This window comes from Lemur catta, chromosome 12 (genome assembly GCF_020740605.2).
Source record: "Lemur catta isolate mLemCat1 chromosome 12, mLemCat1.pri, whole genome shotgun sequence".
Taxonomy (NCBI): Eukaryota; Metazoa; Chordata; class Mammalia; order Primates; family Lemuridae; genus Lemur; species Lemur catta.
Genome location: NC_059139.1, coordinates 60,115,134 through 60,136,311, shown reverse-complemented (window position 1 = coordinate 60,136,311; position 21,178 = coordinate 60,115,134). Strand labels below are relative to the sequence as shown.

The 21,178-nt window shown below is 33.8% G+C and overlaps 1 protein-coding gene across 1 annotated transcript; it reads right to left on the bottom strand.

Annotated features, from left to right (window-relative positions):
• Window positions 1–199: 199 nt before the first annotated feature.
• POLR3G (RNA polymerase III subunit G) lies at window positions 200–20,343 on the bottom strand. Its single transcript, XM_045566133.1, has 7 exons — window positions 20,198–20,343; window positions 17,805–17,934; window positions 14,994–15,050; window positions 13,349–13,399; window positions 9,780–9,862; window positions 5,752–5,898; window positions 200–2,529 (listed from the first exon to the last, which is right to left on the bottom strand). The coding sequence occupies exons 1-7, from the start codon at window positions 20,312–20,314 to the stop codon at window positions 2,443–2,445; spliced, it is 672 nt and encodes a 223-aa protein (XP_045422089.1). The 5' UTR covers window positions 20,315–20,343; the 3' UTR covers window positions 200–2,442.
• Between the last annotated feature and the right edge of the window lie 835 nt (window positions 20,344–21,178).

Sequence of the window (21,178 nt, the reverse complement as noted above, 5' to 3'; positions counted from 1 at the left end):
GGTGGTAGTTTGTTCAAGAAAATTTGATACAGGCATCCCTGCTAAATAAATACTAGGTAAAATCTGTTAACAAATTAGTTTTCTCTACCAAATAAATATATGTAAGTTCAAAATAAAACATCTTAATATAAAACACAAGCACACAATTTTGTTTTGTAAGAATTTAATGTGTAAACAAATACAGAAAAATAAGCATTATAGCAACCAAACAAGTTTTGCTTGTTAAAATTTTCAAGATACTTCAAGTACATTTATATATAATATATACATATATATATGAATATATGAGGCTATCTCTGCAAAGTAACATTTTCCTTCCTGTAGAAGAACTTCACAGTCTCAGATTTTAAGCCAGGAAAATAAGATTCATGCTGGTAAAGCAATCTTTAGATACTGCCTGGTGTCACAATTAGTATACTTTAAAATTGTAAAAACGTCTTCCAAAGGGGGAGAGAATGTGCTTAAAGGAGATGGCTGGGGCTTCCCAGAGTAAATCCTTGCCCAAAGGGGCTGCCCTACTATCTGCAGGATTAAAATGGTCAAGACAAATTGAAAGCTAGGAAAAGAAATACCTTTACCTTCAGTGTATTTGCCTGATTTAAGTGGTTATCTCCAAAGTAAGTAGAACAGTAGAGAGAAGATTTCTAAGAACTAAATGGTATTTATTTGCCTTTGGTACTAAAGTGAGAGAATAAAACATCTACGGTTAATTATCGATCTCAAATGACAACTTTATATGAGGTTTCTATTCTAAGTATAGTAGATTGATTCTTTAAAGTAGATTTATTCATGTATAAGATGGATTCTCATGCTCATCTTGAATTATTTGAGGAAGTATTGCCACTGAAAGTGATCTTTTTCCTGAGAAAGTCATGTTACAAAATGGCACAAGACAATACAGATTTTCTCCAATTTTCTCCACAAATACAAGATGGGAAAATCAGATTATAATACATTTTGTGAGGAAAACATGTTTGTTTCTCAAAACTGTATTTTCAGTTACTTTCCAAACCAGAGTTTTTTAGTTTGGAAAGTTTTTTTAATTTAAATTAAGAAACTATTATTTCTGTAAGAGAATGAATACATACGGTAAATTTTGGTTGGTGTTTAAACAATTTTTATAGGCAACTGTTTACAAGTGGAGAAACTAAGGCACAGAAACTTAATCAAGTTCAGTTTCAAGGCTGAGTTTAATAGTACAGGTAGAAATAGAGTCTAGGACTCTGATTCCCAGGCTAGAGGGTCATGAGCGAAATCTTCCCAAAGGGGAAAAAATAAAATTCCTTTATTTCTTCTGGTGGGTAATATTAACAAATAATTTTTGAAATATATAATATGAATTTCCTTGAAAATCTTTGGCATTTGTGAGAGTCTTTGTAGGCTAAGGTTTTTAGGTATTTTTCCCCCAAAATATAAAAAGGCAGGGGAGCTAGCTTTTAAGTTAAACAAAAAAGATTACTCTTAATTTCAAAATGACCTGAGTTCATTCTACATGATTATATAAATCAATTGTACAGCTTATGAGTACTCTGAAAGAGGCTGCTACACCTCAGAGTTCACACACGTGTTCTGCAGTGATATTTACGTGACCAGAACCTATTCCACTTATTCCACACTTATGTGAAGCACAAAAATAAGATGTCTCAGCCTAATTTTTCATAAGCCCAACTATCTGAAGAACTCAAACTTACTACAGTGGGATGATTAACTCATGTATTATGTGGTACTAAGTTAGCCCCAAATTCAAGTATTTATATTCATCCCACATGAATGTTTCTTTGTACTGGCTGAGATGTGAGCTGTCAAATTTATATAGCTCAGATAGGCCTTCTTCCCTGTATGTTTTTGATCACAAAACCTCTAATTTCACAAATTTGTACTTCTAAGAGCTCAAGTAGGTTTATGTAGTCATAATGTAGTAGTATAGGATATACCACGTAAAAGTAAAAAATAAAATTATTTTCAAGTTTTTTTTGCTTTTAAAGTGCTCCATGTGCTGTATTAAATCAACTTTCAGATTATAGAAATCCATGACTAACTATGACTAGTAATAGTTTTACAAAAGATCAGCAGTTAAGGAAGAATGATTTCTTCAAGTGTGAATGTATAGACTGAGATGCAAAAATTCTTTAGGCACATTCAAATCCAAATAGTACAAAAAAAACAAAACAAAACAAACAAACAAAAAAAAAACAACCACTAAAGTACCTAAGAGGGATAGCAGAGGTGTTTAGAAGGAATGTCAGAGTGTCAGAGACTAATTTGTAAGGTAACTAGTATGTAAACTCAAAGTGGTTCTGAATGTTTTGGTAACAAATATTTGTCCAACAAAATAGGAACAAAAATAAAATACTCATTCCGTATCAGAAATAAAATAGAAAATAAGTCTGTCCAAATGCTCATAAGTTGCATCATAGAAATATTTTTTGGGAAATTTCATGCCTAATAGGTTGCTTCATCCATGTTGTCATCACTGTCTGCGCCAAAATCATCTCCGTCTTCAAAGTATGAGTTAATGTAGTCATTTGCCTAAACAAAATGATGTATTTCTCCATAAACATTAAAATGAATGATTAAAAGCAAATATACCAGGCTTAAAAGAAAAGTCTCTGCTTTTTGACCTGCTTAAAAAACACAATAGTTTTCATTCATGTCTACCTATGCCACTTTCTTCCTCAGGACCGCCACCTATTCTTGTCAGGCACCAACTAGCTAACAGAACACGAAGGGCTGCTCATTCCGTCTTGGCAGGAAGATACATCTACTACCACATTACACCTTAGTGGGATGATACGTAGTATATTTCGCTAAACCATTAAACACTTACTCTACCAAATGCAGGGGATACTCAAGTAACAAAGCATTTACATTAACATTCATTACACTACACCAGAACTGAGGCTTTCAGTCACAAAGCATAATCGAGTATAAGCAGAGGGACTTTTGCATTCTATCAAAAAAAGACTTCATGATACCAAACCAAATCTAGAGAATGCCCATATTATTAAAACATCCTGTCTGGGGACTCTCACTCAGTTTCTTTTTCTCATGGCTAAGACTTTCAGCCATGTGAATGCCTCAGAAGATATCTGTGCTTTCTACCAAGAACTCAAAAACCCCCTTCTGGATATAAATTAAATTTAAGAGTTATTAACCAGTTGCAGCATATGGATTGTATTTGGATTCTGATTGGAAAAAATAAACTTACTTGAGACAATCATGAAAATTTTAACACTGGCTTGATAGTTGATGATATTAAGGAATTTTATTTCATTGCATGAGGTATAATAATGATACTGTGATGTTGTTAAAGAGTCCTTATTTTTGACTCCATGGATGAAATGATATGATGCCTAGGATTTGCCTTAGAATAATCCAAGGCAGATGGAGGGTAGAGGTGGGGGGTCATGCAGGAATTGGGTGGATGAATCAGCGGTTGAAAGATTGGCTATGAATCAATCATTGTTAAAGCTAGGTGATAAGTCCATTAGTCTTTATTTTACTAGTCACTACATTTTTGTACATGATTGAGATCTGCCATAATAAGAAATTAATCCTCACATCTCTACTGTCTACAGTAAAAAATAAAGACTACTCTAAAAAGAAAGTCTCCTGAATATCATCCTTATTATTTTCCTCAACGTTTTCTTTTTTTAATATCTAGATGGTGAGATTTTATAAACAAATACATATAAATAATGCAAGAAAGATAATGTACATTATTCAGATAGTATTTCATTACTCTGTCTTCCCTAAATACTGTAAGTTTCTGTATCCAGATAAGACCCTTCCCAGCTCCAGAGAGTTGGCCTGGCTTCCATGGTGCTAGGAATTCCAGCAATGTCTAGAAACCTGGCTGAGGCCAGGGGCTCGGGAGAGGTGGCATGGTTGAGAGTTCAAATGAGGCCACCTTATAAGTGAAACCTTGGCAAGGACACTCGTGTGGAAATATAAGCAAGCCAATCTGTATATAAAAGTGGAAATGAATAAAGAAGGGATACTCTAGCATTTTAAATCAAGCATATGCCACTTGGGTTTTAGACATGAACATCTCCTCCAAGTATATTCAAATACGATGAAGGAGATTCCTTCCACTGATAAAAAAGAAAAGCAGAGAGGACAGTGAGTTTGAAGGCAGAGGACATGAAATTAAAGGGGTTTCCTTGTGATGGCTTCGTTTTCCGTATGAAGGTGCTATCATCTGCTAAAATGAAAGAAAAGGTAGTAAAGAAAGGGGATTAAGAAGAAAGAAGACGATCTAAAATAATTGCTGTAGAAAACTAACTTAACAAGAGAAACAGAAAACATGTTAGCCAGCAAAATGCGGCTGGTGCTTTTTTAGTGGCATCACTTTCGGTGATTCCTCAGAAATGTTCAGATTGGCAGGTCTGAAGGGAAAAAGAGGCAGACAGTAGAACCGATCAAATGTTTCTTTGGTCTAGAGTGTGCTGGGAGGACAAGAGTAATGGCAAGAATGAGCATGAAGGGTGTACAAGGGTCTAGGTTCCTTAGAAAAGGAAAATAAGACACGGACCCAATAAAATGGAAACAGAGGATCAGAAGTACTGACAGTCTCAATCATGTCAGAAAGCAATGGGAATAAAAAAAGAATGGTCTGAAAAGAAAGTTGGAGACAAATGTGATATATTTAATTTTAAATATTTAGACTTAAAATTTGTCTGGAAGAATAAACAGAGAATACTCAGGAAAATTCTGAAAAAGAAGGGTAGCAGAGAAGACATGCCCTGCAAAAATGAATAATCAGAAGCTTCTGTTAATTGGAATAGCTTAGTGTTGGTTCAGAAATAAATCAATGGAACAGAGTCCAGAAATACATCTTAAGTAGATATGGGAATCTCATAGCTGATAAAGGAAAAATTTCAAATTATAAGGAAAGCAAATTATTTAACAAATGAAGTTGGCACCTGGCTAGCCATTTGGAAACAGACAAAAAAATCAATCTCTCTCCCTTTATATCAATGTAAATTTCAAAAGAATACAACATTTAGTGCAAAATAATTAAAGAACATAATAAAAATTTCCTAGTTGAATGAAGCAGTTTCAGGAGAAGCGAAGATTCAGAGTGCAGTATAAGAAGCTGGAATGGAGTGAAGACAAAAGTCACCAGAACAGAGAAGAAACTGTCAGCCTAGGGTCACGGTGTTAGGTGTCTACAAAGTCCCAAACGGGCTGTGACCACCAAAGTTATCCTGCTCAAAAATATCTTGGTTGACTCCAGGTTATTTTGAAATGCACCGTGTTTTTAAAAGTTGGAAATCCCAAATCCAAAACAGAGTCCTGACTCAGCCAGATACCTGAGGTTAAGTTATCAGTGTTCTCTGATAGTGTCCACATGCACTCTGGAATTGGGAACAGGATGGCATTGCAGGGATTCCTCTCCAGATCTATAGGACTAAGCCCTCCGTCATCTTAATTGTGGACCTAAACTTTTATGTTGATAAATCTTAATTGCATTAATCTGATCAATTTCCTTAAGTTGTAGACTTCTACATACAAAGTTGCCTATCAAGTTACTTTTATCTCCTATATTTAACGTGGCAACATTATAATTTCAATCCTATAATAATTCTCTTGATACCAAGGAATTGATGCCAGTGGTAATAATATACTTCTGGTTCCCATCAACTTTGTTTTAGTTTGGTGATTTTAATTATATACTATATATCTGACTCCTTATTAGATAATCCTTTGGCTTAATAACTTTGTTACCCTCCCCCAATGGACCATTACCTCCTCTTGCTCTTCTTCATCATAGTCCTCCTGCTCTGCAGCATCATCATCGTCATCGTCATCGCCTTCTTTACTTTTCTCTTTGCTTCCTTCTTTCTCTTCATTTTCCTCATCTGATTTTTCACCATCACCTCGCTTTTCCAATTCCTGGTATGAGTAAGTTTCGTATAAGTAATTTATATGGAAACCACTAGCCTTTAACCTTCCTTCCCAGCCTTAAAAGAATCCAGTTACCTATCACCTTACTCTAATCCCCCCTTACCACCACCTCCAGGCTACCCCCTAGGAACTAGAAGTCAACCCCAAAAAGTAGGAATTCACTGTGTTATCATCACACTAGTATTTTCTTTGATTGTGTTACTTAATAACTGGGTCTCAGATAATACTGGGGTTATCAGCTCTAATGCACAATGTTTTATTTTTATAATTTCTCTCTTACCTCCTTCTAAAATGTTTGATGTGATTTAGTTTATGGAGAACTTTCAGTGTAATATTCTAACATAAAAGGAGAAAAAAGAATGTAACAGTAACATTTCAAGATGTCTATGTTTTAGTTTATAAGTAAGATCATTTAAAACTATTAATATCAAGTCATCCTGGGATAAATTATCCTAGTTGCAGAATATCCATGTCTTTATCTCTTTTCTTACTTATTATTTACTTTTCATTACCAGAAATTTTTGCTTCTTAATATGTCTGGCAGGTTGGGAAGAAAGAAAGAAATTAAAATTCAAATCACAATCAACACTATTAGAAACTCTAAAAGAGGAGGCAAAGGAGAAATGCAGAGTTAGAAAAACTTTGGTTTCATGATGAGTCCACTTATCCACCCTGTTAAAATCATTATGACACCATCTCATAGTGTATAGCTACATCTTTGTATTTCTATTATGACTACTAACAATTTTTTCATTTGACAAAAAGTGATCTACTTTCATTACTGTCATTATCTGTTCACTAAATTGCACTATGCTCAATGTTCATAAATGAGAGAATTTCAAAAGATTTTCTAGGAGGTGGGTACAGTAATAATCTCACATGTTAATACTCATAATTAAGGCATACTATTACTTTAGCTAAGATGTGATTATTCCTAAACAGTAATCAGAACACTAATTCATGAATCTGCAAATACTCTATTATATTTGCTTTGTAGATTACATATGGGGAGAAAACATTTTGTATCTGTAGTAGCTATAACTTAGCTAATCCTTTATTAGTTCTTAAACATTTATCTTTAAAAATCCTTTTAATTACATTCAAATTTGAATTTAAGGAAATCAAAGGCAATAGAGAGCCTACATCAGATAGACTCAATTTCTCATCAAAATTCAAACTCCACGTTTCCTGTCTGCTTAACCCACTGAGGCAGAACATAGTCGTGAGCTGATTTATATTAATGTTGCCTTATATGAGTTATTACTACAATATAATGTGTGCAATTTTTCCAACTGGAAATCCCTTTGGAAAACAAGTAAACAAATAGTGTTCATAGATCTTTTGAAGTATCTATAATTAGATAGACACACACTTCTATGATGCTATGTTAATGTTAATATGTGGTATTTTTTCTTTTCTATTATACTCAGACAATGAAAAGACCTGCAACCCATAAGTTTGTGTAGTTGAAAGGGAATTGTGGTACTATATGTTTTTAACTCTGTGCAAGAGAGTTGTATCTGAAAAATCACACTATTAACTATTATTTCATAATTGACAACAGAATTATTTAAACCAGTTAAGTAAAAATATTTTTTAGATGTGGAATTCATTCAGTGCTACATTGGGACTAGGAAGTCTACATTTCTGTTACTGCCACCTCAAATATCTTTAAATAAATAACCCCATCTTTATTTCTACCACACAGACCTAAATCAAACTCATAAACTACTTAAATAGGTGGAGGAATAGCAGATTTATGCAACTTTCTTATAAAAAATGATCTCAAAGCCACAAACACTGTCTCATTATCTCATTCCTTTTGTGTTAAAAGCTACTAGTTTCTGCTCTTCTACTTAGCAGTCTCCATTTTCTCTTCTGTGAGACGAAATTTATCTAACCTTACTACTTTACAGATTTGTTTTCAGAATAAAATAAATAATATCACACTTTGGAAACAGTTCATTTATGTACAGAGAACAGTTCTTCTAGTTTAAATATTATACAGTCACCATATAGTGCCTCCTGTATGTCATGCAGAAATGTCAAGCTCAAATATTAGTTTACTGCTGATTATTGACACATTAAGCATGAGATTTGACCATATGTCACTCCCTCTCCATCCACAGATGTTCTATTACAATAAAAATTGTAACTGCCTTTGCTGAAGAAATGAATGACAACAGAGTCATCTGGAAAGAACTTTGGAAACAACTTTTGCTCTATTAAAACTGCTAACTCCTTGGGAATTCTAGATATAAAATTCCCGTTCTAATAGTGTGTATCCTGAAAAAGGTGTTTAAATGTAGGGAATAAGGAAACACAACTTGTTCTGAGGAGAAACCACACCCAGAGGTCCAGGTCAATCTTCCTGACAGCACATGTCATCTTAGCAACTTTTCTCCAGGAAGCTTTAAGAACAGCCAGAACGTGTGTTCAAGCCATACAAGTTGGCTAGTCCTGCAGTCCAGCGCAGTTAAACCTCACAGTTACCACTACGCCTTCATCAATCCTCTGGCCTTAATTTTCAGATATGTTATCTCCAGCTCAAGTGCCAGCCAAAAAATAAAATAACAAAAATATGAATTTCTGCCATCAAGTAGCTGTGTCAACTTGGCCAGGCAAGTATTAATAAAAGTTTTAAAGCCTTGACTTCCTCATCTATAAGTAAGGAATAATCCCTACCTCTCTTTGTTGTTATGAACTCTTAAGGACATAATGGATATAAACAGCTCAACAAAAAGCTTGGCACAGAATAAATAAGTGCTGGCTGCTATCATGATCATGGTCATTATCATCATCAATGCAAGATGATACGTTCATTGATAGTGAGAGTAAATTGGTATTGCCTTCATAGAGAGCAATGTAGCAATAGTTATCCATAACTTAACAGTACACATAACAACTGACCCAACAAATACTTCTAGAAATCTACCCTACACATGTAAAATGACATAATTAACATGCATTTATTGCAGCATCATTTATAATAGTGAAACACTAGATAAAATATAATGTCCATTGGTAGGGCACTAATTAAATACAGTTCATTCTTATAGTGCAGCCAAAAAAAGAATGAGGTAACTCTATTCACACTGATATGGAACCATCTCCAAGATAATTTGTTAAGTGACAAAATAAAACACATAAGAGTGTAACATGCTAACTTTTGTCATTAAAAAAGAAAAAACCCAAATCTGTATTTTCTATGCACGAAATATTTCTGAAAAGATATATAAGAAACTGGTAACATTGGTTGTCTACAGGAAAGAAACTAGATGACTGGAGACAGGAATGGGAGGACGAATTTTCAGTGTCTTAACCTTCTGAATTTTGTATCTTCTTATTTTCGGAATATTTAAATAAGGAAAGATACAAAAATGAGTCCTATAGGATACAATTTTCCCTCAATTGAGTCTTCTATATGTAACATAAGACACGGGGGGGGGGGGGGAAGCATTAAATAAATACATATATAATGCATACACCAACAGAAGGAAGGAGAGGTTTTTAAAAGAATTACATATGTAATTCTTTTAAAAGAGTTATGTAAAACAGTTTTTCATGTTTTCTTCCCCCTGCATAATTCAAATACAAGAGGAATGGGATACAGTGGAAAAGAAAGCAGGTGGCAGAAGGTGAGGCAAGTTGCCAGGTGAGTGGTAAAGAAGGACAGGATGGAACCTCCACCTCTCCCAGCTAACAAAGTTCAACCCTTCCCAGTTACCTTCTGGACTAGGCTCTTCTGCCAAACCCACATGTTCTTAAAGAATGAGAGAAGGCTGAGAGGTTGAAATAAGAAGGCAAAAGGAGGTATGACCTTTTACATTTTGTCAGTTCACTTTTGTAGTAAGAATTGAAAACCTTACCTCGATTTTTTTCAGCACATCTGCAGTGTTAGTGAGTGGAGTGCCTTTGCCTGTATCTTTGGCCTGTTTGGATTTTGGGCCTGCTGAAGTAAAACTACCGGTTAACACATTTTTCTGTAATAGCAACTGTGTGTTGCTTGTCTTTTTCATACGCTGTCTAACATAGTGGTATGTTAAAGTAGTCCGTCACATAATTTCTAGAGCAAATTGATTTTCTCAAAGAATAAACAAAACAAATCGTTACACGTCACCAATTTCCCAATGATGAGGAACAAATGACAATCACTTACTAGGATATTTTGTGAGATGGCAACCAGATATATTTTTACCAGTATTGAAAATTTGTACTGGCGATTAATATTAGGGCCAAAATTGCTAAAATGCTACCTCAGGTTAGAAGCGCTAGAGTACAGGGAAAGGTTCCCACAAATCTATCTGCATTCATTTTCTAGTCATTGGTGAGTGTACTTCACTTTAAGTAAAGCAATTTTACCAGGTTTGGAAAACAAACAAAAAAAAAAGCGCAGGAGAAATATGCACTTGCCAATGGTGAAAGAGATGAGAAGTCATATTCAGTGCAACACAGAACTGTCTTTGAAATGATTAAAATAGTTAACCCAAACACACCCATCACATGAATCTGAAAACTCAAAGCAAATAAATGAAATACAATGTTTTAAATAGCTTTGGGATATGTGATTTTTTTTAACTCATATAAAAAATACTGCATTTTGAGGCTCTTCTGAAACTGCAGAGTCTACAGAAACTGCAGGTCTTATTTCACATATAGCTTCCGCCAGTGAGTTACCAAAGCATTATGATATGCTACAAAATTGTCCCATTGTGATCAGAAAGTATTACAGTTCTTCTCCCAAATCAAACTAAATACCTAGAAATTACTTGGTAAGAGGAAGATACGGCTCAGAAAGATGTAATTTTGTTAAAGATTAACATTTAACCTACGGAAGAAGAAATTTTTAGATTGTGGTGGATGACCCAGAACTGATGGAATTACAATTTACTGTGTTATACCAGATTGCCCCTTGGAGAGTCACTGAGCTTAGAGCTTCCAAACATATAGATTAGTGAGGTTTTGCTCAAACAAAAGTAACCGTTAGACTTAATGATGGTAACTTTCTCTGACCCCCACCCCCAAGGGCAAAGACTGTTTAATGTGAACTGTAGCACATAAAATAAAGCATCATACATGAACAGGATCTCACTAAATATTGTAATATCGATGCCAAAAACAGTACTGAAGAATGTATTTTATTTACATCATGAAATTTTTTTGTCTGTGGACCTTTTATCAAGTTATTTAATTTCATAACACATAAGTCTGTTAAATGGATACTATAGAATATGGTCAGGTAAATAAACTTACTAAAAATTACTAAATTTTTAGCTAAAAAGGTCAGTTGAAGACTCAGGTCCACTCAGTATTCTTTGCTACGTATCATTCTGGTTTTATATATTGTCTATCCTTATATGCATAATTAGGGTAGAAGTGTCAAATTATCAAAACTGATGAGAGATGTTTTAACCTTAAAATTTTAAGATGCATTTTTTTCATCTTTAGCCAAATATTTGTATACATTTTAATTTTTTGTTTGTTTCTTTCAACACCTGCCTACAAGCTGGTTCTTCAAGAAACAACCAGTTTCCAACCTTTGACTCTTGGTATTGTTTACTTTCATATAAATCAATGGAGCCCATCTTAAAAGAGAGAGAACAAGCTTATCAGAAACAAAACACAAAAATTACACAACATACAATAAAAAATATTAGGGCAGAATGGAAAAAGAAAGTTCTGTTGTTGTTTTGTTTCTAACAAATGGCAATCCTGACGCACTGGAAGCTTTTACTAATGATTAATGTGTGGATGAGTGGTACATGGGATATATTTGAAAACATAATTCTTCTAAAATGAATACGTTCTTTTTAGCTTTAAAGTCAGCTACAGATCTCTGATCCCCTAGGATATAACCAATATCATTCATGTACATGCATTTTATTATGAAAATAATGTATCTGCCCAATACAAACCAAGGATACAAAAGAGATAAACTGTCATATCTCAAAATATTCTATATTCAAGCTAAATATTACTATATACTATAACTTTAAAATAGAATAAAAATACTTCCACGTTAAATATATATGTACAAACTTAAATTGTGTGTGTACTTCAAATATGTGCATTTTACTGTGTACCAATTATACCTCAATAAAGCTGTTAAAAGGGGGAGTGGGAATTTTTTCTTGCTAACCCCATTGTTCTTAACCTCTCTGGATACTTCCCCTTTTCTCTCTTCATCCTTCACATCAAAATTCTCTAAAGACTTATCTATGCTAGCCGTCTCCATTTCCTAAGCTTCCATTTACCGTTTAACCCATTCCAATCTGGATTCTACTTCTGCAAATCTTTTTAAAAGCTCTCACTGAGGTCACCAATTATCAACATGACAAAAATTAGTTAACATTTTTCAATTTTCACCTTACTTGACCTCTCCGCAGCACTGCTGACCGCCTTCCCAAATACTCTTCCCTTCTGAACACTCCTGCTTCTGTAACTCCACTCTCCTGGTTCTCCTCCTCCCTCTCTTAATACTTCCTTTCTTTGCTGATTCAGTCTCCTTCCTGTACCAGCCCATTAAATACTGGCATTCTTCCAAGCTCAGGCTGGGGCCCTCCTTCCTTCTAATTCTCTAATTCCACCCTAGACAGTCTCACCCTTTCTCACGGCTTCAGTGATCACATCTCTGCTGATGACTACCATCTCCATTTTGAGGTCCTTTCCCAGTATCCAACAACATAGTCAACATTTTTATTTGTAAATCTCAAAGGAATCCTAAATATCTTTAAACTGAACTCATGATTTTCCCCGACAAACCTGGTCTTTCTTTAATTTCCCTCATCCCACCTCATTTTAATAAATTCTTAGTAAACCTCCAATCTCAACTCTAATTCCAGTCCTCAAAGACCCCCTTCTAGACCTCCCAATAAGGACAGTTGTGTTTTTGCTTAATGTTTATACTGCATGTGGCTGCAAGCTCCCTGAGAGCAAGGATTATTCCCACTTTGCTGCTTTATTCCTCTCAGCATGGTGTCTGGCAATAGTAGACACTCAACTATTTACTGAATGGAATTACTAAAGAAAAACAAAATGTAAACATTCACTTTGCTATTTTTCTATACAATATAAAGCTCTATTTTACCAGTTTCCCAATTTTAAAATGTTTTAATTAAAAACTTAGAATGTGGCAAGTATAATCATAAAAAATTTGCAGATATGCAAATAAAAAGATCTACATAATTGAAAAGTCTTTCCTAGCACATCTGCAATTCCATAATTAAAGAAAGGACAACAACTAAACAAGCAAACAAAAGACCCAAAAAAATCAACAACAAAAAACCCCCAAGCTTCAGCAAAATAATCAAAATGCCAAAATATTGTAAGGAAAAGCATTCACAACAGTGAGCATAACTACAGGTTGCCAATTCCATATTAATAGAATGTAAGCAATAACCTTTTCCTACCTGAATTACTATTACATTAGTCAATGTACCTTTTTTGCATTTTTTCCTTGGCATCAACTCTCTTGGAAGTCTTCTCCAATCTACATGTGTAAAGGAAAAATATAAAATATTGCAGTTTCCTCTGGGAATCAGTGGCACTGGATATAACTATTTAAAGAGCACAAAGACAGTTGTCCAGGCAAAGACAATAAAATTTCTGAGTATCTGACTGTATACATTCATCCTGAAATATAACAAAATAAAATATAACAGTGATATATTTTCTCTTATAAAGAAAATTAGTTCATTAAAGTAGCTTTGAAATAGTGCTATAAAATTTGTTGGGAACAAAATCTTACAGTAATTCTTCACGGGTGTTAGGATTATAACTGTTTTTCTTAATTATTTATTTATTTGACTACTTTGTATTTTTTAAGTTTTCTATAGTTGGTATGTATTTCTTTTGTAATAAAGAATTTTTTTTCACAAGTAAAGGAATGGGACCTCAATCCCAACCCATGCAAAATGAAACGAACATTTCTAAAAAATATTAGGGCAGAAAATTTTACAATTAAAAATATAAATAGCTGTAGAGAAATCAATTCCCTCTAATAAATGATTTTGCCTGTATTACCTAAAGAATTCCTCTAACTTTTCACTTTCTTCCAACTTTTAAGCAGTTAAGCAGAAAATTGAAGGAATATGCAATTAGATTAAAAAATACTACCTGCTCAATAAAGAAATTTCAGTGCATTTATACAAAACATTTAAATCTCCAGTTATTTTACCTGAACTAATAAATTTTATTTTGAGTATATTTTAGTTTTTAGAAATTACTCATTGAAGAGTATGGAAGATTATGAGAGAGTATGTAAAGAGAATCATTTGGGAGATTAATGAAGTGGGAAAAAATGAGAGGACCAAGAGTGTTCCCAGGTGTTCCCAAACTTATCAATGATCAACAATGAAAAGACAGAGTACTACAACCTGTGAAAGGAGAATGCTGTTACTGCCATTTATGCTTTTACATAAGGGCAGTTTCTGTAAAACACCAAAGACAAAAACATAAAAGGAAAGTTAATTAAAAAATGAGGAGACCTGGGTTCTAATATGACTACTGTTTTTACTTACAAAATGAATAACCTGGATGAGGTCTCTATAGCCCCTTCCACCTTGTCTATATCCAAGGTAAAATGCTGAAAACACAACTCTCTTTGGTATGGTTCTGTTAAAAAGGCATCTTAAGAACTAAAAATAGTCCATGTCTGTTTGAAAGAAAGGAAGATCCATGAGCTTGGCTTAAGATATCCTTAAAACTAGATTTTTTTACTTTCTCCTCAGAAGCTCTAAAATCACTCAGGAGCAAAGAAGCAAGTGCTTTTTGGTACTACCAATTAAAATCGTGACGGTAGCTAACGAAACTGAAAAGCTTTATTAAAAGGGTTCACCAAGTCCTATTTCTATAAAAAACCTAATTTTAAGAACTTCCACAAAAACACCTCAACTCTTCCTTGTTACAGTGTAAAAATCGTTTCATCTTTGTTTCCCAAAGATTTACATTACTAATTAATTACTAGAGAAGAAACAGACTTGGTTTTCCTACATTGAAAATATAATAGAAAACTTACCCTAAAAAAATATGGGGTAGGGTGACAACCTTTAAAAAGTATTTTAATATTGTCTTTTTGTAATTACCTGGCATCCATTCTTCTTTGTAGACCTTCATATATCTTTTACTATACCTTTCAATATCTAGAAGAAAGAAAGAATAAAGAATTCGTTAGGAAAATCAAGAAGAAACTTGAACTGAAGCTATTCCTTTAAGATAACTGAAACATCTTTTGTTTCACACACAGGTAGTTTCCTACATTTGTACATCATGTGTTCCTGAGAACATCCTGAAAAATTCAATGAGAATGACATGCTTAAGAAGGTGGCAAGAAGCAGCTGGTGTGATGGGCTGGGGGTGAGCAAAGATGTAAACCCTGATTATGGTTCTCAGAACCCAACAATCTGACTCACCTGTGAGAATATTCACAAAAGCCCAGAGCCAGATCAGGAAGCCACTTGCATACAAGGGCAGGGAGGTACAAATAGTAAGAACTGCTCAAAAAGAAACTCAAAAATTAAAATTAAAACTGGGTCTCATGGACTCTGATGGTCTATAGAGAGAATTAACAAGCCAAACTCCATTTATTCAATAACAGACCTTGTGGCCAAACTGCAGGTAAATGTATAATTTCCATTAAGCTTCTGAAGTTCCAAAACTGGCCTAGAGAACCATCACCACTCTCACCACCATGTGTCTACCTTGGAGGATCCTGTCAGGAATCTGCGCTGGAAACTCTATATTCTCTACATGATCTCTGTATTCTCTTGTGGCTAAAATTCATTAAGGTAACATTCACAGGTGTTTTTCCTTCGTTATAAAATAAAAGTCATTACAAAGAAAAGATTCATAATATTATGTCTATAATTCTACCTGAAAATATTATAAACAAACTTTGAAGACATCACCACGTGAAATACGTTTATTCCATGACAGATCTCAATGCCCTGAGCCACCACCCACTTGACTATCAGGAAGCCTTGACATCTCCCACCCTAGTTCTTCAGTAATCCACAAATCTCTCTTTCCTAAAGCACACAGGTGACACGTGATAGAAGAAGGCTGGTGAAGGTGCAGTCACGCAACAAACACCTCTATTTGGAATATGGTTCCCTCTGATTTTGGGATACTTCTGTTCAGTATGGACAACTGTTTTTCATTCACAGTATGTATATTGTATAAATATGTATGTGTGTATATATACATACACACATCATATAAACCTATATACACATATATAAATGTATATATTTTATTAAAAACCTGTATTTTCAACATTAGTTTTTTTTTTTAATACACTGCTTCAGGAAAGAGAGGTAAAAATGAAGATATCAAGGAAAATTTATTTGTATCATTTAGAGAATTCTACACAAGAATTTTCTCCTGAAAGAAACAAAAGCAAAAGATCTCTTATATTTCTAAATACTTTATTGCATAGTTATCAAAGATTAAGGGGGTACCCTTAATCCAAGTACAAGCCAGCTACTCCCACAGATCAACAACAAAATTATGTTCTTAATGTCACTGTCTAAAAGACTCACATAAATGCTTTAATGACTTGATATACTTTTAAATTAGACATGTGCTTTAATAACAGCCCATTCAGATAAGTAAATCTGTCCTATATTCTAGAGAAAAGACCAATTTTAAAAGTATACCCTGCACTATTATTTTTTCTACTGAGAGTATTTATTAGTTCATTTGATCTTTTTAAAAATCTTTAAAATGACAGCTTTAATTTCATTTTTGAACTCAAATAGATGAAAGCATGCAACATAATGAAAATTTTAAAATTCAGTATTTTTGAGATAAAATATCTCTCATCAAACCATTATATAATTTTAAGCATCTATGTTTGTAAAATTAAATGAACTGGTATAAAATGCTTCTTATAATCATAACATGTAAGATCATGATATGACTTCCTTTTTTGACTCTGCCAATTCTAAGTCTTTTAGAGAGAGAAAAATGGAATGCCTTTTTAGTACTAATGGAATGAGATGATACTATATGAATTTCTCATGTTTTAATGATGTTGTTTTGAGAACTCAAAGATGATATTGATCTCTTTAATTTCAACACTCAAGGGCAGAAACTGAAAATCAATATAGTTCTACTGCTCTAAACAGCTACTTAGGAATAGTTTCCCTTCCTATAAAACCACTTCCCACTTCCAGTCTGAGACTATCAAGCCTTCTCCAACTATAATTTCTCCTCAATACATATATTATATTTATATATATCACCAATGAATATATATATTTCATATCATATCAAATACATATATGGTAAATCAAAAAAGTTAAGGTTTTAAAAAATTTTAACCTAAATATTAAACAGAGACATATATAAAGATGTATGTATAATGATAGTAATCACAACATTATATATATGAGCAAAAATCAGCCTAACAGCAGAGAATTAGTTACAATCAATGTTATATCCATACAATGAAACACCAGAATTATTAAAACTTGTATTTTCCAAGCATAATGATATGTGAAAATCCTAATATGCCATAGAGAAAAAAATGAAGACACAAAATAATATGAATTCAATTTTGTGAAGAGAATATACACAAAGGAGAAAAAATCTAGAATATACAATAAAATATTAGTCATTCTTTAGACACAGTATAAGTAATTTTTACTTTTTAAAAATATTCCTGTTTTTAATAATTTTCATTGAACATATAAAACTTCTATTATGAAAGCCAGTTTTAAAAATAAAATATCACAAAATTTAAAGTATTTTTTCTATTAAATCAACATAAATATGTTTTTTAAGATAGTTGATAAATTCTGATTGGATAAAATCAATCAGCATTCAATGATCACGTACTTATGCTTAAACATCTGAATAAATTAAACCACATAATCAAAGAGTCCAATACACACCTTGTTTTTCTTCAGGAGTTTCAAGAAAATTAGGCATTCTTTTCATGGTTTCTCTCAATTCCTGTTTCAAGGCAAGCATGTAATCTTCACCTTCTCCTGTTTTCAGTGGTACTGGCTTATAATCTGTATCCTGTTTAAATTAGAGACAAACATTCTTTTAAATAAATTAAATATTTTAATATCCCTTTCATCTGCATTCTAGAAAATGTCATTTTATTGAAATACTACGTTTTACAGGCATGAAATTTTACAGTCAACTTAAAAGATGTTGAGCTTCTGTAATCTGTAAATTTTAGCCCATTTCCTGCTTTGCTCTTATTTTAGAGGTAGAAAATATGCATAATTTTCCTATTGGCCCTAAAAATTACACTAATTATCATTTTGCCATATAGTCTGTTGACTAATGTAATTCCATATGGTCTCACTTTTAAGATATTTTTAAAAATCAAGGCACGCACATGAGAGCAACTGCTTTAGTTTCCTATTAACCTCAACTAGTGTTGGTGTTATTGGTAGGAGCAGTAGCATTAAAAAAAAATAGCAGCAGCTATGATTTAGCGAGTGACTACTATGACCAGGATGTACTAAATATTCAACATCCACTATCTCATTTAAAGTACTACCAATATTTCTCCTTTTAAAGTGAATAAATTGAGAAGTAAACAATTTGTAATTCTATATGAGTAAATAGTAAAGCAAGAACTTGAAGCTGCATTTCAATTTTTAAAAATTATACACATGCATGTACATATAAACAGTATATTATTAAAAAGTGGTTCTCCAGGGCACATGGTAAAGATATGACTGGTTTCAGAGGATAAGGGACATTTTAAAATTTGACTCAGAATATAACTGTTCATGCCACAACAATTTATTGATTTATTGAGTACCTACTATAACCCAGACATGGTTAGGTAACAGGAGATTGTCACGATGAAACAGTTAAAGTCCCTGCCTGCATGGATCTTAATTTCTAGGGGACAAACACACAATAAATAAGTAAACAAATGAGGTGATATATAATTTCAGGTAGTTATTAGTGACGTCGAGAAAACAAAAGCAGGTAGAGGAAGAGTGACTGACAGTGCCCGGAGGATGGAGGTGCCCGAGCTACACAGGGTAGGCATGTGTAGCCTTTTGAGGACGTCACATTTAAGCAGAGATCTGGATAAAATCAGGAAGCCATCCATGCAGATGGAGAACAGATGGTTCCAGCTGGGAACCAGCAGGGGCAAAGGTCTGAGGGAACAAGGAGGCCAGCATAGCTGGGGAATGAGAAGGACAGTCGAAGGAGAAGGGTCGGAGAGGCAACAGAAGAAAGGCCAGATCAGATAGAGCCTCTGAGCCAAGAGTATGGAATTTTAATTTTATTCCAAGTATTAAAAAAACACTATGTACTAACATTTCCAGCAGTTAGAAGTAATCGCCTCACACATAGAGGTGTTTTAAAAGAAATCACTGTAAAGTAACAGTATGCTTATACCTGAGATACGTCTTTGTTTTTAGGCTATACCAAATATCACAAAGGTGAAATGCCCAGAGCAAAGGGCAGAGACTCCTGAGTGACATGCTAGATGCACAGATACATTTGTCCAGGGCCCTCTTCTGACATAATCCTTCAACAAAGGACTTTTCCTTTTGAAATGGGGAAAGGATTCCTGAAGGGAAGGGTATCTGGTTATTCATGATTTTTCATTTTTTATACTGTAGCACATACACATCTGGAAATGTAAGCTTACATTTTAAGTTAAATATAAAGCAAAAACATTAAATATCCTGTCAATTATGCTTGCAGTATACTCATTAAATTTAAAATAACACTACATGTAATATGAACACTTATAATATTTTGAGAAACAGTAACAAAATTCAAAATGATGTTGATAAAATAAGGAAATAAGCAAAAAAAAAAAAAAGTTCAGTGGGAAGAAAGACCAAGTGGTATATACTAAGGAGCAAAATTAAATTCTATAGCTAAAAGATGAGAAAAAATCATTAACTGAAGGATGGTGGAGTGGGAACTCAGAACCATTGTAAAACCTAACTTGACTTTTGAAAATGTAATTTTGATATTGGAATACATCAATAACTGCAATAGAAGATGCAAGAATTGAAAACGAATTCTTTCTTGGTTCACACAGTACTGAGTATATTCATGGAAGGGCATACACACTTTTGTTTTCTGTATTTTAAGAAGGCAGTCTAAAAATCAGGAAAATTTCAGGGAAGAACAGTGGGAATATTTAAATTAAAGGTAAGTGAAACACACTCTTTTACTTTCTATACTTGAGGATATCATAATGATATTACATATTCAAGTCCTATATAGAATTTTAATTTTCTCTGATACATGAAAAAACACACTGTGAGAATTCAGATGTCAATGTACTTACGGGAAACAGTGGGGGTGGTTTCAATACAACATCAGGTAATTTATCTCCTCTGCTAAATCCAACAGCCTCAATATTGAAGGTATAAGCAGCACGTCCTCTTCCTTTATTTCCAGCCATTGGAACTAGTTACACGAGAAGAGCAGGCAAATGCTGAAAGACAGTATTAATGATTAAGATTTATTGAATCATATAAAAAAGGAAACCAACATTTTCAAGCAAAATATAAAACTTCACCCCTTAAGTAGGATCACTGATTTAAAATACTTCTGGAAAGCAAAACACGTAAAGAAATAAACATGTGACAACTATTTGCTGAAGCCCTCACATCCAGCCACATTTGACAGGGAGGATGAGGGTGTCCTGTACGCCCTCACCCAGGTCCTGGGGGGAGGGCTGACCCTGGGGCTCCTTTGAGATGCTGCCCTGGCCGCCGCACAGCCAACTGATGCAATTCTCTCTACCTCTCTGTGGTTTGGCAACAGGATCTCAGATGCACGTAAAGTGTGTGGACAAGAAAAGACTGGCAGATGGGGAAAGAACATCTTGCTTTTTCATCTCAAATTGAAAACTATTAGTCATATATACTGTAAAACTTTATTTATCCTAGGATGTGAGTGTTAGAAAGGATCCTTGAGATCTAGTCCAATGTCCTTCTCCTAGAAATGGGAATGGGATCAGTAAGACGGAAAAGGTCTGTGCCCAAGCAAAAAAAAAAAAAAAAAAAAAAAATTCAGTGAAAAACAACTGAAATAGTTAAATTAAAGGTAAGGTACACCTGTCCTCCAACTTTGGGGACAGTATCACATGCCCAAGTCTTGTACTGAACGTCTGAATGGTCTGAAACATGATTACACTATAACATGAGAGCTGAGCTGGCAGTGTTTTAACAGGGATCCCTACACTAGGATTCTTTCAGTAGAACTCTGCGTTCAACTGCAGTGATGATTAATTATAATGCACCTTCTTTACATCTCTTTTCCA

Bases quoted from the DNA above. Each gene is read 5' to 3' on its own strand.
- POLR3G (XM_045566133.1), bottom strand. From the start codon at position 20,314: ATGGCTGGAAATAAAGGAAGAGGACGTGCTGCTTATACCTTCAATATT. The intron at 17,935-20,197 runs GTAAGTACATTG...TAATTTAAACAG, and splicing joins AACCACCCCCACTGTTTCCC to GATACAGATTATAAGCCAGT. The intron at 2,530-5,751 runs GTAATGGTCCAT...CATTTTGTTTAG, and splicing joins ATGAAGAAGAGCAAGAGGAG to GCAAATGACTACATTAACTC.